Source organism: Halictus rubicundus, chromosome 1, assembly GCF_050948215.1.
Source record: "Halictus rubicundus isolate RS-2024b chromosome 1, iyHalRubi1_principal, whole genome shotgun sequence".
Lineage (NCBI taxonomy): Eukaryota > Metazoa > Arthropoda > Insecta > Hymenoptera > Halictidae > Halictus > Halictus rubicundus.
In genome coordinates, this window is record NC_135149.1 from 30106802 (window position 1) to 30121637 (window position 14836).

Sequence of the window (14836 nt, forward strand, 5' to 3'; positions counted from 1 at the left end):
CGATGTACCATTGCAATAACATTAATTTCATTATCTTCATCACTACATACAGGGAGGCTTCCAGTTTCTTTTAATTTTTGACACAATCTTTCAAAAATCTTGTGCGAAGGGCATACGCGGTTTGGATATCTTTCAAATTTCGAGCCACAATTGCGTTTCTCTTACTTTCTCCATAAATTAGAAGCATCTCGTTCTTAGAATGCAAATTTCATATTGACTATCTTATGTTCACCAACTGAGAAACTGACTGACACTGAGGGACGTCAAAAAGCCTAACAATGTTTCTTCAATATCCTTGAATACGTTCCATAATGAAACTAATAGAAACAGTCAAATATCTCAGCAATGGTAAGTTTTAGGACAAATACACTTTAGTACTTTTATACTCAGAATACGCCAATCTATAAAAACACAATGGTGACCTCTTTATCCTCTCTTTATTATTTAGTTTCTTAAACTCTACAACTTCTGTAAGTAACATTTTCTCGTATTGTTTGAAATAACCAAGATATTCGAGTGGACAGAGTTCGTGGGACACACTGTATTTTAAAATTATTTGATTACCAGATATTGACGTAGAAAATTTTCTTTAAAGAATACTTTGAACGCGCCAATGAAATTGCCTGGCTTAGGGTATTTTTATCTAACAAGTACAGATGCCTATCTTGGTAACAATTAATTTGTTCGAGCACTTAATTTAATCGAGACCGAGAAGGGGAGGATTAGAGATTCGAAGTGGATTAAGACACATTGAAAAATTATTTCTACGGTATTGTTCAAGTTGATTGCCCGATATCGACGTAGAATATTTTTTTGTGTATGAAAATGAACCATGTTTCGAACTCGTTAATGAAGCCTGACTTAGGGTACACTGCCCGACAATTCGACATGTCTACGAGGTTGGCATTCACGAGCCAGTTTCCAGGGCCGCATACACAGTGCAACTCGCTTAATTAGGACTGGTTATGCCTCTTTAGTGAAAAGCAGAAAAAGATGCAGGGAAGAAAGTTGAATAGCACGAGGTCCATATATTTTCTTGTAAGTGCTATACACTTACAAGTGCAGGAGGGTACATCCGAATAATTTAGTACCTGAAACAATATCTAAAATTAGCCTTTCAGTTAATAACTCTGCAATAGATATTTATTAACGTGCTCCACACGTATTCTTAACACAAATTGCGTGGTCCGCGATGGATGAGAAAATCCTCGCAATTTAAATGCGTTTGTCCTAAAAATATGCAGTCAACTTCGATCAATATTTCACGACTAAATCCCGGCCTCGTTAAAAATCCCTCGCCTTGACATTAATTGGATATTTCTCTTTAAAATGAATATTTCTCCCGGCTGAACGGAGCCGACATTTCGCCGACACTTTAAGCCCAGTTCGAAACGAAAGTTTCTCGCAGTCTTTTTATAAACCGCCGGCTATATCGGCGCGTTTATTGTCGCGCGACAGCCTAATATTCGCCGGCCCGGTTTATGTTTAATGAACGAGGCACAGAATTCCGTATCCCGTAATCGTCGTTATCCATAAAACGCGGCAGCCTCGAAAGAGAGATTAATCGTGTCCCGCGAAACTGGAATACGTTGCTGGCGGATTTGCATGCGCACTCGTTAGCCCGGCCACTTCTTTGCCAAGGTTACCGATCTTCCACCGTCACTATATTCTTTTCTCTCCATCCCCTTAACGAGCTTTTCGTATAATAAACTATCCCTCTGCTTAATTGTCCGCCATAACTGCCTGTTATCTCGATCGATTAATCGCCGTTGTCCTTTAATTCCCTCCTGTCCCATTTTTTAACCAGACAGTATTCCTCAAACACGTGCAATTTATTAGTCACGGAAGATTTAACCCTTCTAACACGTTCTTGAACAATAATTGCATGAAAGATTGTGGCTTTGTATTCGCCCATAGTGGATCTTTATGCGTAATAAAAATTGTCTGCTTTAATTGTAGGGAATTAAAAACAGAGGTTTCAGTCTTCGTGAAATAATCTCGACGAATGAGGATTAATCTATATTCAATCTTTCTCACTGTTTTAAACGTCACCAATTAATTTGTATCGTAAGTGCATCAAATCACGCACGTTTTAACACAACAGCTCGAACGGTTTCTCTTCCATCTCGATCGATTTTTCCAATTTTTTCACCGTTCTTCACGGTCGGAAAAATATTTTGAACGCCAGTGCTGTACATCTCTGTAATAATTTTTCACGCTCCAAGAAATATTTGAAAAATCCTATATGGAAGTCTGAACGTTTTTATCGCTCATTATTGGCAGATTTTATATCTGGAGGGATCGTGGATTTTTCCTCCGACGTTCTCCTCGGGTTTTCCGATTTTTCTCCGGTTAGCAGTTTTTCTTTAATTCCCCTGAACCCCACCCACCGATCGATCCCCGGGCTCGATCCTCGACTCGATCCAAAGTTCCCGGGACGCAGGACTGGTTCCTCGAGAGGCTATCGATCACAAGGTTCGACCCTCGCCGCAAAGAATAACGCGTGAGTCGGACCAGACCAGATTCAGTAGTTTTCGAGCCTGCTCGATCTTCCGACGATCCTTCCGTGGTCATTATAGATCGGTGAGAGTCGCTCTTGCGATCGCTCCGGGCAGCTCACCTGGCCGTTTCGCGCTCTCTCGATCCCCGGAGAACGTTCAATTCGCTTTTGTCGACCGTTTAAGAGCCCTTCCGTCGGCTCGCGAATCCTCTTCCACGAATTACGAACCGAAAAGAACGATATTTCACGCCGGCTTAATCATAAATTCGTTTGTTCGTTTGTTGATGCGCCGCACAGTGGGCAATTTGGACAAAATCGGATTCAAAGTCAAAGAACTTTCGATAGAAATGAGATAGAGCGATGAAATTTGTTTTTAAATGAAAGCTGAAACTTTGTAGAATATGGGAAAAATAGGGAGATTATTACCATCCAATTGTTTCAACGAAAAAATGACTTCAGTAGTTTTTGTCACAAAAATCTATTTTTTTGCAAAATCCTGAGGTCGTGGACAAATTTTGAGACCAGATTTGAAATCAGCGTGAAAAAATCTATGGGAAATGATGTATAGCATGTTAAAAAAAATTTTTTCCGCGCGTGGTATTGGAAAAACTCCAATTTTCTTGAATTTGTGCGCGTTTAACGAATTTTCTCGAGGTTAAAAAACGTTCGTGCCATAATCTCTCTATTTTCCCATATTCTACAAAGTTGCAGCTTTCATTTCAAAAAGATTTCATCGCTCTACCTCATTCCTATCGAAAGTTCCTTGATTTTGAATCCGATTTTGTCCAAACTGCCCCCTGTGCGCCGGGCCCCGCTACTGGCTGCTGCGAAAAGTGTCCAACAAAACCAGAAATTCAGAGAATTATTCTAACACGTTTTGTCGAAAACATGGCCCAGGAAACATTTTTCAAAAAACGTTCCTGAAATTAGATACCGAGCAGACGTACTTCAAAGTAAAAATTCTAGTTTCAGTACAGCTTACGAATTATAAGAATACAATTTTCTTTATAACAGTTCAATGAAAGCAGGAATTGAAAGTGGGGATTTCTCTTGTCAAATATGAAGAGAGGTATGGGCACAGAAAGGTTGCATGTTCTCCAAAAATCATGCTACGATTTATAGACCTTTACAGATCTTTATATGCAAATTTCTAAAATTCAAGAAAACGAGTATAGGAATAAAAATTAACTCTAAACCTACCACGGTCAAAATGACCGGTTTTCTATTTCACAATTATTGAAATTATGAAAACTTTTTCACAGGAAATTACTGAATTGACTTATTTATTTAACACTAGGTTTACGGGACCCGTCAAAATGACGGGTTCTAATATTTTTAATTTACGATTATTGAGATTGTGAAGATCTACGTGGTATTACTCAACAAACTTATTCCCTTTGTATATATTATTTAAAAAATGGTTGAAAACTTGGATAGATAGATTCTTCGTATTTTTATAAAGAAATGTAAAATACTCACTTCTAATGCTCCGTAAACCTAGTGTTAAGCACATATTGTAAATCGTGCAAAGTTTAAGTAAATTCAATCTTCTCCCTTTTTATAAGACGTTTCACTTTTATACAGGGTGTTCATGTGAAAACTTTCCAGCCGAATATCTAGCGCTGATGAAAAAAAGTATCTTACGAAAATTGCCGGTCTTTTTACGTACAATAATATCCCATAATAAAAAATATAGGTTTCCATTTGAAAAGCAGAGTTGACCTTAAAACCACCTTGAAAACGCCACCCAAATAAAAAACTTATACTGCCCCCCTCGAAATCCTCGGACACGTGTTTTACACATTTCAATATCTTTCATACTTTCCGATAAATTTTCGAAAGTTTTCAAATGAACACCCTGTATGCCTTGTGCTTGGTAGGTCTAGTGTCACAAGCATGCTTTTACTCCGCTCTTATCAGAAGCAATATTTTAGTCCACCAAACTAATTTTTCCTCAATTTTAGATTTCGTCAAATTAATATATAAAACCGTGAATTTGCACAAAGCTCCGCAGTCTAGCTACATTTAATTACAAACAACAACATAGGCAGCATCAAATCGATATTCCGTAGGTGCCGTGAAAAATCGTGATCGTCACACGTACACACGCGTGACGGTGATCTTTAAACTTGTTCACGACGAGGGTTGATTTTCGTCGATGATCGATAAATCTGTCGATCCAGAGACCCAAAGTTCGACATCGTGTTTCGAGGCGATTTAGCGGCTCGGGTTCTGCGATCGATAAGAAAAGAAACGGAAAAGAAAACGAAAACGTGCTCGCGAAAAATCGGCCCGATAATCGGCAGACAGTGCGGGCATCGATAACGCGTTTCTCCTTTCATTTTCAGCCGGTGTGGTGGTGATCGTGGCCTCGAAGCGAGTCCTTTTACGGCGGGGACGAGCATCGAAAGCGGAGACAGCAGAGCCTCTCTTCTCTCTCTCTCTCTCTCTCTCTCTCTCTCTCCCTCTCTCTCTCTCCGTCCGCGACTTTGGCCCAGAGACACGAAAGGCGCCCCGGCTATCCTCTCTCTCCCGGGGAACAACAGCGAGAAACAAGAAGAAGAAGAAGAAGAAGAAGAAGAAACGTCTCGAGACGGCAGGTACAACCGCCAGCATGGAATAAAGGGGCGCCGCGGGATCATAAACCGAGAGAGGATTCGGTGGAAGGGACCTCTCTTCGGCCCTGGATAGGGTCAGGTAGGAATGCTGGGATAGGTGCATCCAAACGTAAACGGTGGGAGGAAAACCGAGGGAGAGGTCCTGAAGAGCTGGGAAATTCGAGAATATACTTGATTCGAGATTGATTAGAACGTTCCAGGGTACGTGAGTCTGTTGGAAAGACAGTCCAGAGGGGAGAAGCTACAGGTGAAGATACGGAAAGAGTTTGAAGAGAGACCCTGAAGAAATTCGGAAGAGGTAAAGAAGATTGAACTGGAACTGAATAGTCGGTCAGGTTGGCTGCAATAAACGAAGAAGAATTGAGACAGCGAAGACTATACTCGAAGGGAGACCCTGACGAGATGAGGGGCAACTAGATAGCGAAGGAACCTTTGATGAAGAGGTACGAGGAAATAGGATACCGGGTTCTGTAGAGAGATCTGGCATGGTTCCTAGGAAGAAAAATCGGAGGAGAGACTGAGAAGAATCGAGACTGATAGTGGATGACTTGAACAGCGAGGAACTGCCGATAAACCGACGCGAGTGAGACGGCGCAGTAGTCTAGAGAGTCGTACACACAAAGATATGAGGCTGGTGAAAAATGAAAGCTAGAAGATAGAGCGAAGGAGAAAGGAACCTGGAGAAAAGATACGATATTTTAAAGAAGGCGAAGAAGGAACTTGAAGAGATCCGTAGACAGAAGCTCAGCGAACACTAAAACCTAGAAAATAGAGTGAAGAGAAAAAGTAAGAACTGTGGGAACAAGAAAATTAATTGAACGCCAACAGAGGACCTACGGGAAAGCTAGAAGCCTAAAGAAGAATGAAACCTGGCAAATAGAGCACAGAAAAGAAGAATCCATCGAAAAGATAAGAAATTGTGAAGAATAGGGACCTGGAGGAACGGGGAATAGCTGAACTATTCGAGACTGGATTTATAAAAAGAGTCAGGGCCGGGGAAAAGAATGAGAGCTAGAAGATAGGGCGAGGGGAAGAAGAACTCGAGTTAAGGAAAAGAAATTGAGAAGGAGAGGGAGCTCGAGGAATAAAAATTGATTAGAGGCGGAAAGGAGTCGATATTAAGGGAGCGTCGAGGGAGAGGGGCTAAATGCCTGATAAACGGACGATAGGAGAGGAGGAAGAGAAGGTCTAGGGAAGAGGTGGTCGCCGAGGGAGAGGAATGGGTGCCGGGATGGGCAGGAGCGGGACGAGCGGCGGGTTCCTAGAGGCACTTCCTACGGGAACGCCGCTCCACGTGGCCATGCTCGGTCTGGACAGTGCCGGGAAGACGACAGCGTTGTACCGCCTCAAGTTCGACCAGTACCTGAACACCGTGCCCACCATCGGCTTCAACTGCGAGAGAATCCGCGGTGGCATTGGCAAGGCCAAAGGTAAAACCATTCTTCTCTTTTCTATCAGTATAATCCTGTTAACACTAAACCCACCGAGCCTTAAAAATTACTAATACATATTGTCTTATCAAAATTGTGCGGCTCGCGTTATAATACAAGCTCTCCCAAATACAGTGTGTCCCACGAGCTCTGTCCACTTGAATATCTTGTTCATCTCAAAGTTACTTACAGAAGTTGTAGGGTTTAAGAAACTACATAATATAAATGATATTTTTGCAGGTGGAGGCGTAGAGAAGATATCACCATTGTGTTTTTAAATGGTATTCTGAGTATCAAAGCACTAAAGTGTATTTGTCCTGAAATTCACCGTTGCTGAGACATCTGACTGTTTCTATTACTTTCATTATGGAACGTATTCAAGGATATTGAATAAACATTGTTAGGCTTTCGACGTCGCCCAGTGTCAGTCAGTTTCTCAATTACTGAACAAAAGACAGTCAATATGAAATTTTCATTCGAAGAACAATTAGAGATGCTTCTAATTTATGGAAAAAGTAAGGGAAACGCACTTGTGGCTCGAAATTTGAAAGATATGCAAACCGCGTATGCTCTTCGCACAAGATTTTTGAAAGATTGTGTCAAAAATTAAAAGAAACTGGAAGTCTCCCTGTATGTAGTGATGAAGATAATGAAATTAATGTTATTGCAATGGCACATCATAATCTTCATATCATTGTACGTCAGATGCACCGCGAATCTGAAGTCAGCAAAAGTAGTGCATCACGAATTCTCACTCGTCACAAGTATCATCCGTAGCACATTAGCCTTCACCAGAAATTACATGACATGGATTATGTAAATCGTGTTAGACTTTGTGGACGGGCTCAAGAGCGGCTGCAAATCAATCCACTTTTTTCTCTTTAATACTATTTACCGATGAGGCTACTTTTACCAGCACTGGGCGCGTTAATTTACATAACGCGCGTTATTGGTCGGTACAAAATCCTCACTGGCTACGAGAAATTGATCATCGAAGACGCTGGTCCATTAATGCGTGGCGTGGAATCATAGGGCAACAAATAATTGGGCCTCGTTTCATTGACGACACTTTTACCGGTCAAAAATATGATACGTTCTTAAGAAATACATTGCCAAATTGATTAGAAAACGTGCCATTAAGCGTTCGTCGGACAATGTGGCATCAGCACGATGGATGTCCAACACACTACGCTCGAAGGGTGAGAAGTATACTTAATGAAATATTCCGAAATCGATGGATAGGACGCTGTGGCACTATTTGCTGGCCAGCACGAAGTCCAGATTGAACACCCCTAGATTTTTTCTTGTGGGGAACATTGAAAAATATTGTGTATCGAGATGCACCAACAACTCCGGAAGATACGGAGCAACGAATTATCGCAGCGCGTGCTACAATAAACGCTGCAACAATAAGACTTGTAAGAGACGCAACAATTCAAGGACTACAACGTTGCTGCAGATGGCCGACATTTAGAAAATTCTTCATGAAAACAGTCAAACATCTCAGCAACGGTAAATTTTAGGACAAATACACTTTAGCACTTTTATACTCAGAATAATCTATTGGAGACATTGGACATTCCATTTAAAAAAACAAAGGTGATATCTTCTCTACGCCCTCACTTGCAAGAATATCATTTATAACATATTGTTTCTTAAACCCTACAATTTCTGTAACAGTTTCTCGTATTCTTTGAAATAACTAAGATAGTGGACATACCTCGTGGGACACACTGTATATCTATTCAATCATTTCCCACGAAAGCATCTTTACAATTTCAGTAATTGTAAGATAAAAAATCTGGAACGGTCATTTTAACCGGCGGTGGTAGATTTAGTGTTAATCAACGTCTTCTTTCAAGTTTGACGTTTAAAGAAATATTCAGCGCCCAGAAACTTCGTTAACCGACTTCATCGTTACAGTCCTGTTAATCAGCATCTTCTTTCACGTTTGAAGTCTAAAGAAAATTCACTGTACCGTAAACTTCCTTAACAGACTTTGTCGTTGTAATCCTGTTAGTCAACATCTTCTTTCAAGTTTGACGTCTAAAGAAAATTCAGTGTACTATAACCTTGACTAATAGAATTTATCGTTACGATCCTCTTGATTAAAATTCTCGAGTTTGATGTCTAGAGAAAAATTTAGTGTACCATAATCGTAAGACTTGTGCGGTCTGGTACATCTGAAATGATGAAGGCTCCTAGAAAAATTTAGTGTACCATAACCTTGATTAATAGAATTCATCGTTACGACCCTCTTGATTAAAATTCTCGAGTTTGAAGTTTAGAGAAAAATTGACTGTACCATAATCGTATGGCTTATGTGGTCTGCTACGTCTGAAACTATGAAATGATGAAGGTTCCTAGAAAAATTTAGTGTACCATAACCTTGATTAATAGAATTCATCGTTACGATCCTCTTGATTAAAATTCTCGAGTTTGAAGTCTAGAGAAAAATTGACTACCATAATCGTACGACTAATGCGGTCTGGTACATCAGAAATGATGAAAGCTCCTAGAAAAATTTAGTGTACCATAACCTTGATTAGTAGAATTCATCGTTACGATCCTCTTGATTAAAATTCTCGAGTTTGAAGTCTAGAGAAAAATTGACCGTACCATAATCGCACGAGTCATGCGGTCTGCTACGTCTGAAATTATGAGAGCTCCTAGAAAAATTTAGCGTACCATAATCGTACAACTTATGCGGTCTGATGCACCTGAAATTACAGAACGATGAAGTTTCTTGCCGAACATTGCAGAAAATGGTAAAGTTGTTCGAAGATTCTGGACCCACGTGGATATCGGGGAAATTTTTAAGGTGCATCAGAAGTAGAGCGGGTCACCGAAAATTAGGGTCACGTAAAAGTAAAAGGGATTACGCGCACTTAGCGAACAACTGTGCTTAAGATAATAGGAGTCGGCCCGCAAGTTTCTTCATCGGTTTTATGGCTGGACGGAATCGGTTTAATGGCTGCGGTAATTGTTTAATCGATAGTTTTCTACATTGTTTTTCTCGGAATCTTTCCTCGCTGGGGCACTAAAACGAAATAGCCGAAGAATGTCTATCCGCGTGTTCTCCGATTATCGATCGTTCTGATTATAATCACTTATGAAACGATTCAGAGCTAGATAACACTTTCAATCAGCCGCCAGCTAAATCAATTCGAAAGGAATTTCATGTTTTCAAAAGTTATTTAATCGGATCATTGATAATGAATAGATTGGAATCGTTGTCTGCTTGCAGGTGTGAATTTTCTCGTGTGGGACGTTGGTGGTCAGGAGAAACTGCGACCTTTGTGGAAGTCGTATACACGTTGCACCGACGGGATCATCTTCGTGGTTGACTCATGCGATGCCGAGAGACTCGAAGAAGCTAAGATGGAGCTGACCAGGACAGCTAGGAGCCCTGACAACGCTGGCGTGCCCATTCTGATCCTGGCCAACAAGCAGGACCTACCAGGTGGAATAAGAACTCTAGAAATTGCAAAACTATATAGAACTATAGTGTGTCCAACGAGAAGTTACCCTTATCAGATACAGTGATTTCTCTATATATGTCGCCGAGGCCTGGATGATAAACGTCGCGGAATTATCCCCACTACTCCGCGGAGTAGTGAGGAGTCATGCCGAGGAGTGTCTCCTAGACGATACATGACGCTGGGAAGACCCGTCTAGGTGACATATATCGAGAAGTCACTGTAGTTAGCCAAGGGCGCAAGCTGAGTGCTTCTCTGCCTCGTCTCGTTGGACAGAACATATGTAAATGATCTAATCCAGTCGTCCAATGGAGAATTATAGATTTCGCAGGATGATTTCCGATAAATGATCCGCCAGAAAATAGAATCTCCTTTGAAGTCTTAAGAATGTAGGATCAAGTGGCCGAGAAAACACTGTCGTATCGGTTCGGACGTGTACGGCTTCGGCTTCGAAGTCTGCGAATGCACTTGACCGCAATTTATAGTGGAGCATGTTTAGATTCTAGATCAGGCGCTCTTCATCCTCTCGACGGGTTGCTCCTAATAACGTTGAAAGAAAGCCGTCGTGGAAAAATTAATCTGATCTGATCGGAGCACGGTCTGTCGGGTTAAGCTGTTTGATGATCTTTGTTGCATAAGTCGCACTGACGATTAAACGTGAACCGTTGTCTGGTGTTGCAACGTGGTACGCAAAGTATGGGCTTACAGTATCGGGAGATGACATAATTTTACTGCGAATCGTTTTACGGGATGAGTCACTTGCAAATTTAACTTCAGGATTGTGTTCGATTAGATGGATCTCGTGGACGACCGGTTTATTGGCGCTGCAAGTTTTAGTTTATTTAAATATTGTTAAGTAGATTAGGAGTGCAAGAGAATACCACTGTCGGACCCAATTTTACAAGGATTATTTCTTTTTTTCAAGGATTATTTCAGTCAAGTTCATTCCAGCTAGGCTGTTCTTGAGACTATCATTGAAGAATCTAAGATCTTTCAACTATCCTCAAAGTCTCCATTTCCTGGCTCATGAAGATGAAGTCCAAGAAGATCCTTGAAGTCTCCATTTCCTAGCTCATGAAGACGAAGTCTAAGAAAATCCTCCAATCATCCTTAACATTTCCAAATTTTAACTGAATAAAACAAGATCCAAGAAGATCCTCATGGTCTTCAATTCTTGGTTCATGAAGGCACTCTACGAAAATTCTTTAACCATCCTCAACGTCTCCAATTCTTGACTGATGAAGTCCAAGTCCAGAAAGATCCTCAAAGCCTCCAATTCTTGGTTCAGAAAGTCACAGTCCATGAAGATCCTCCAAGCCTCCAATTCTTGATTCATAAAGGCACAGTCCATGAAGATACTCAAAGTCTCCAATTCTTGGTTCATGAAGTCAAAGTACAAGGACATCCTCTAAGTCTCTAATTCTCGACTGATGAAGTCAAAGTCCAAGAAGATCCTCAAAGTCTCCAATTCTTGGTTCATGATGTCAAAGTCCAAGAAGATCCTCAAAGTCTCCAATTCTGGGTTCATGAAGTCAAAGTACAAGTAGATCCTCTAAGTCTCCAATTCTTGACTGATGAAGTCAAAGTCCAAGAAGATCCTCGAAGTCTCCATATCCTGGCTCATGAAGACGAAGTCCAAGAAGATCCTCCAATCATCCTTCACATTTTCAAGTTCTGACTTATAAAAATAATATCCACGAAGATCCCCAAAGTCTCCAATTATTGACTGACGAAGTCAAAGTCCATGAAGATCCTCAAAGTCTTCAATTCTTGACTGACGAAGTCAAAGTCCAAGAAGATCCTCGAAGTCTCCATATCCTGGCTCATGAAGACGAAGTCTAAGAAAATCCTCCAATCATCCTCAACATTTCCAAATTTTAACTCAATAAAACAAAATCCAAGAAGATCCTCATAGTCTTCAATTCTTGGTTCATGAAGGCACTCTACGAAAATTCTTTAACCATCCTTACAGTCTCCAATTATTGACTGATGTAGTCAAAGTCCATGAAGATCCCTAAAGCCTTCAATTCTTGGTTCATGATGTCAAAGTCCAAGAAGATCCTCAAAGCCTCCAATTTTTGGTTCATGAAGTCAAAGTACAAGTAGATCCTCTAAGTCTCCAATTCTTTCTTCATGAAGTCAAAGTCCAAGAAGATCCCCACAGCCTCCAATTCTTGGTTCATGATGTCAAAGTCCATGAAGATCCTCAAGGTCTCTAGTTCTGACTGACGAAGTCAAAAACCAAGAAGATCCTCAAAGCCTCCAATTCTTGTCCGACGAAGTCAAAGTCCAAGAAGATGCTCAAAGACTTCAATTCTTGGTTTTTGAAGACATTGTACGAAGATTGTTTAACCATCCTCAAAGTCTCCAATTCTTAACTAAGAAAGTCAAAGTCCTAAAAATCCTCAAAGCCTCCAATTCTTGACTGACAAAGTCAAAGTCCAAGAAAATCCTCAAAGCCTCCAATTTTTGGTTCATGAAGGCTCTCTTCGAATATTGCTGCACCGTCCTCAAAATCTCCAATTCTTGACTGACGAAGTCAAACTCCAAGAAGATCCTCAAAGCCTCCAATTCTTGGTTCAAGAAGTCAAAGTCTAAGAAGATCCTCAAAGTCTCCAATTCTTTCTTCATGAAGTCAAAGTCCAAGAAGATCCCCAAAGCCTCCAATTCTTTCTTCATGAAGTCAAAGTCCAAGAAGATCCTCAAAGCCCCCAATTCTTGGTTCATGATTGCACTCTGCGAAAATTCTTTAACCATCCTCAAAGTCTCCAATTCTTGACCGACGAAGTCAAAGTTTATGAAGATCCTCATAGTCTCCAATTCTTGACTAACAAAGTCAAAGTCCAAGAAGAACCTCAAAGCCTCCAATTCTTTCTTGATAAAGTCAAAGTCCATGAAAATCCCCAAAGCCTCCAATTCTTTCCTCACGAAGTGAAAGTCCACGAAGATCCTCCAAGTCTGCAACGTCCCCCGCGAAGCCACTTGATCTCTCTCATCAAGTTCTGGTGGACTGACGTTTGGCTCATTCTGTTGTCCACAGGTGCGAAAGAGGTGATCGAGCTGGAGAAGCACCTGGGGGTGTTGGAGCTGGCAGGGATGCCTGGTAGCGCGTGCATCCGTGTGCAGCCAGCTTGCGCGATCACCGGCGAGGGTCTGCACGAGGGTCTGGACACGTTGTACCAGTTGATCCTGAAGCGACGTAAGCTTGCGAAGCTGAACAGGAAGCGGGCCAGGTAGGCCAGGGCCACGGAGGACTGCACGTGCGTCTTCTGATATTGTCAGTCGCGGACAGTCTCTCCTTTGGCGCCAGCTACGCCCTCGATGGTGTCCTCGTCGTCTTCGGCGTCGCGCGACCCGGAGCTGCTCGAGTGAGCTAAAGCTCGCCTTGTGGACAGTCCTTTAATCTTCTACGGTCGGTGGACATTCCCGACGATCAACGATTTTTCGGTCAGACGTGTACCGGGCTGACTTGTGTCGCAGACGGATCTATCGATCGCTGACGCGTCGCGTTCTCCGTGTTGCGTCAGGTCTCTCGGCGGGGAGCAGTCGAGGAGAGACTTGTCAACGGAGAATGAGTTCTTCCAAAGAGCGGACGAGCCCAGGACGCTTGTCCTCGTCGTCTTTGAATTGTTCCCGAGGATCTTCCGCCGGGAAGAAGGATGATCGAACCGCAGATCGTTGTTCTCCGGACGACGACGGAACGACAAAGCGCTTCTTCAAGCTCTATTGTCGATCCTCCGGGAGACTTCTCTTTTCCTAAACGACGGCGTTGTTGCGCCAGAGCCTCTCGGCTTCGTCGTCGATGACGATGACCGAGCGCGCGAGAATCGACCGCCTATTTTGCTACCGAGAAAGGGTCAACGGGCCAGGTCGCGATTACGGCGGCCTCTCCTCGCTGATAACGATGACGTCGGCCCGTATTATTAACAATGACGGCTCTCGCGGAGAAATTCTGGGTATCTGGTAATCGGAGCGACTGCCCGAGCCGGGGGATAAGCTGCTTGAGCGATCGTCGGCGATGGGGAGCAAATGCTCGCGTGAATATTCAGACGGAGAAGCTTCAACCTGACGATTCACCTGATAACAGCCGCTCTCTGTTTTCGACGATTAACTTTTTCTTTGACTAATTGCACCAGACGTTTGTTCAACGAAGAGATCTTCTACACATTCTCTGTCGTCTCTGCCTGTGATAAGCACTTTGTCTTGCTGCCTTGGAATCCTCTTATCTTGATCTTGACTTATTGCCGGTCTCCGGTCTGTTTGATTTTATTCCGACGCGATACTTGCTCCGAGTTTTCAACCTGTTTCAGTTCTGTTATTCTCTGTAAATTTATGACGTGTAAATTCTGAGTTAGCTTCGGGTTATGTGCATTACGTTTAAAAAGATTGAAACATGAAGGTTCGAACGAACCTAGTCACTGTCCAGGTTCGTCAGCCAGTTCCTTGGAGCAATAAGCCTTATTGAACACCAAGAAACGTTTAACTCGCAATTCCCGACAGATACCAACAATCGACCAGACTCGAGGAAACGAACCTCAGGTAGCTAATTAGCTGGTGCTAAATCAAATCCCGTCGCTGAAATCGCTCAAAATGCTTCTCCTCAGGTGCCAAACGGTCTTTCGACAAGTTTCGCGTCCGGACATCCGGCGAACGGTCTTTTTGCGCATCAATAAATCTCAAACAATCATCGTAATCGATTCTATATCGACCTAGAGGAGCTCGTAGATGTCGAGGTGGATCGCGGACCTAGGTGTCCCGGCGACGACCGTGCCTCTCCGGATTTTTGCACCTTTATACGTTGTAACGTTG

General features: G+C 42.2%; 1 protein-coding gene across 3 annotated transcripts in view; it reads left to right on the forward strand.

Moving 5' to 3' along the window:
• Arl4 (ADP ribosylation factor-like 4) overlaps window positions 1–14007 on the forward strand; it is a 97560-nt gene extending 83553 nt beyond the window's left edge. For all 3 annotated transcript variants that reach the window (XM_076800211.1, XM_076800220.1, XM_076800228.1), the window contains exons 2-4: window positions 4849–6548; window positions 9796–10011; window positions 13068–14007. In XM_076800211.1, coding sequence (XP_076656326.1) covers window positions 6338–6548; window positions 9796–10011; window positions 13068–13264 — 624 coding nt within the window. In that variant the 5' untranslated portion in view covers window positions 4849–6337 and the 3' untranslated portion in view covers window positions 13265–14007. The remainder of the gene's footprint in view (window positions 1–4848; window positions 6549–9795; window positions 10012–13067) is intronic.
• Window positions 14008–14836: the final 829 nt, after the last annotated feature.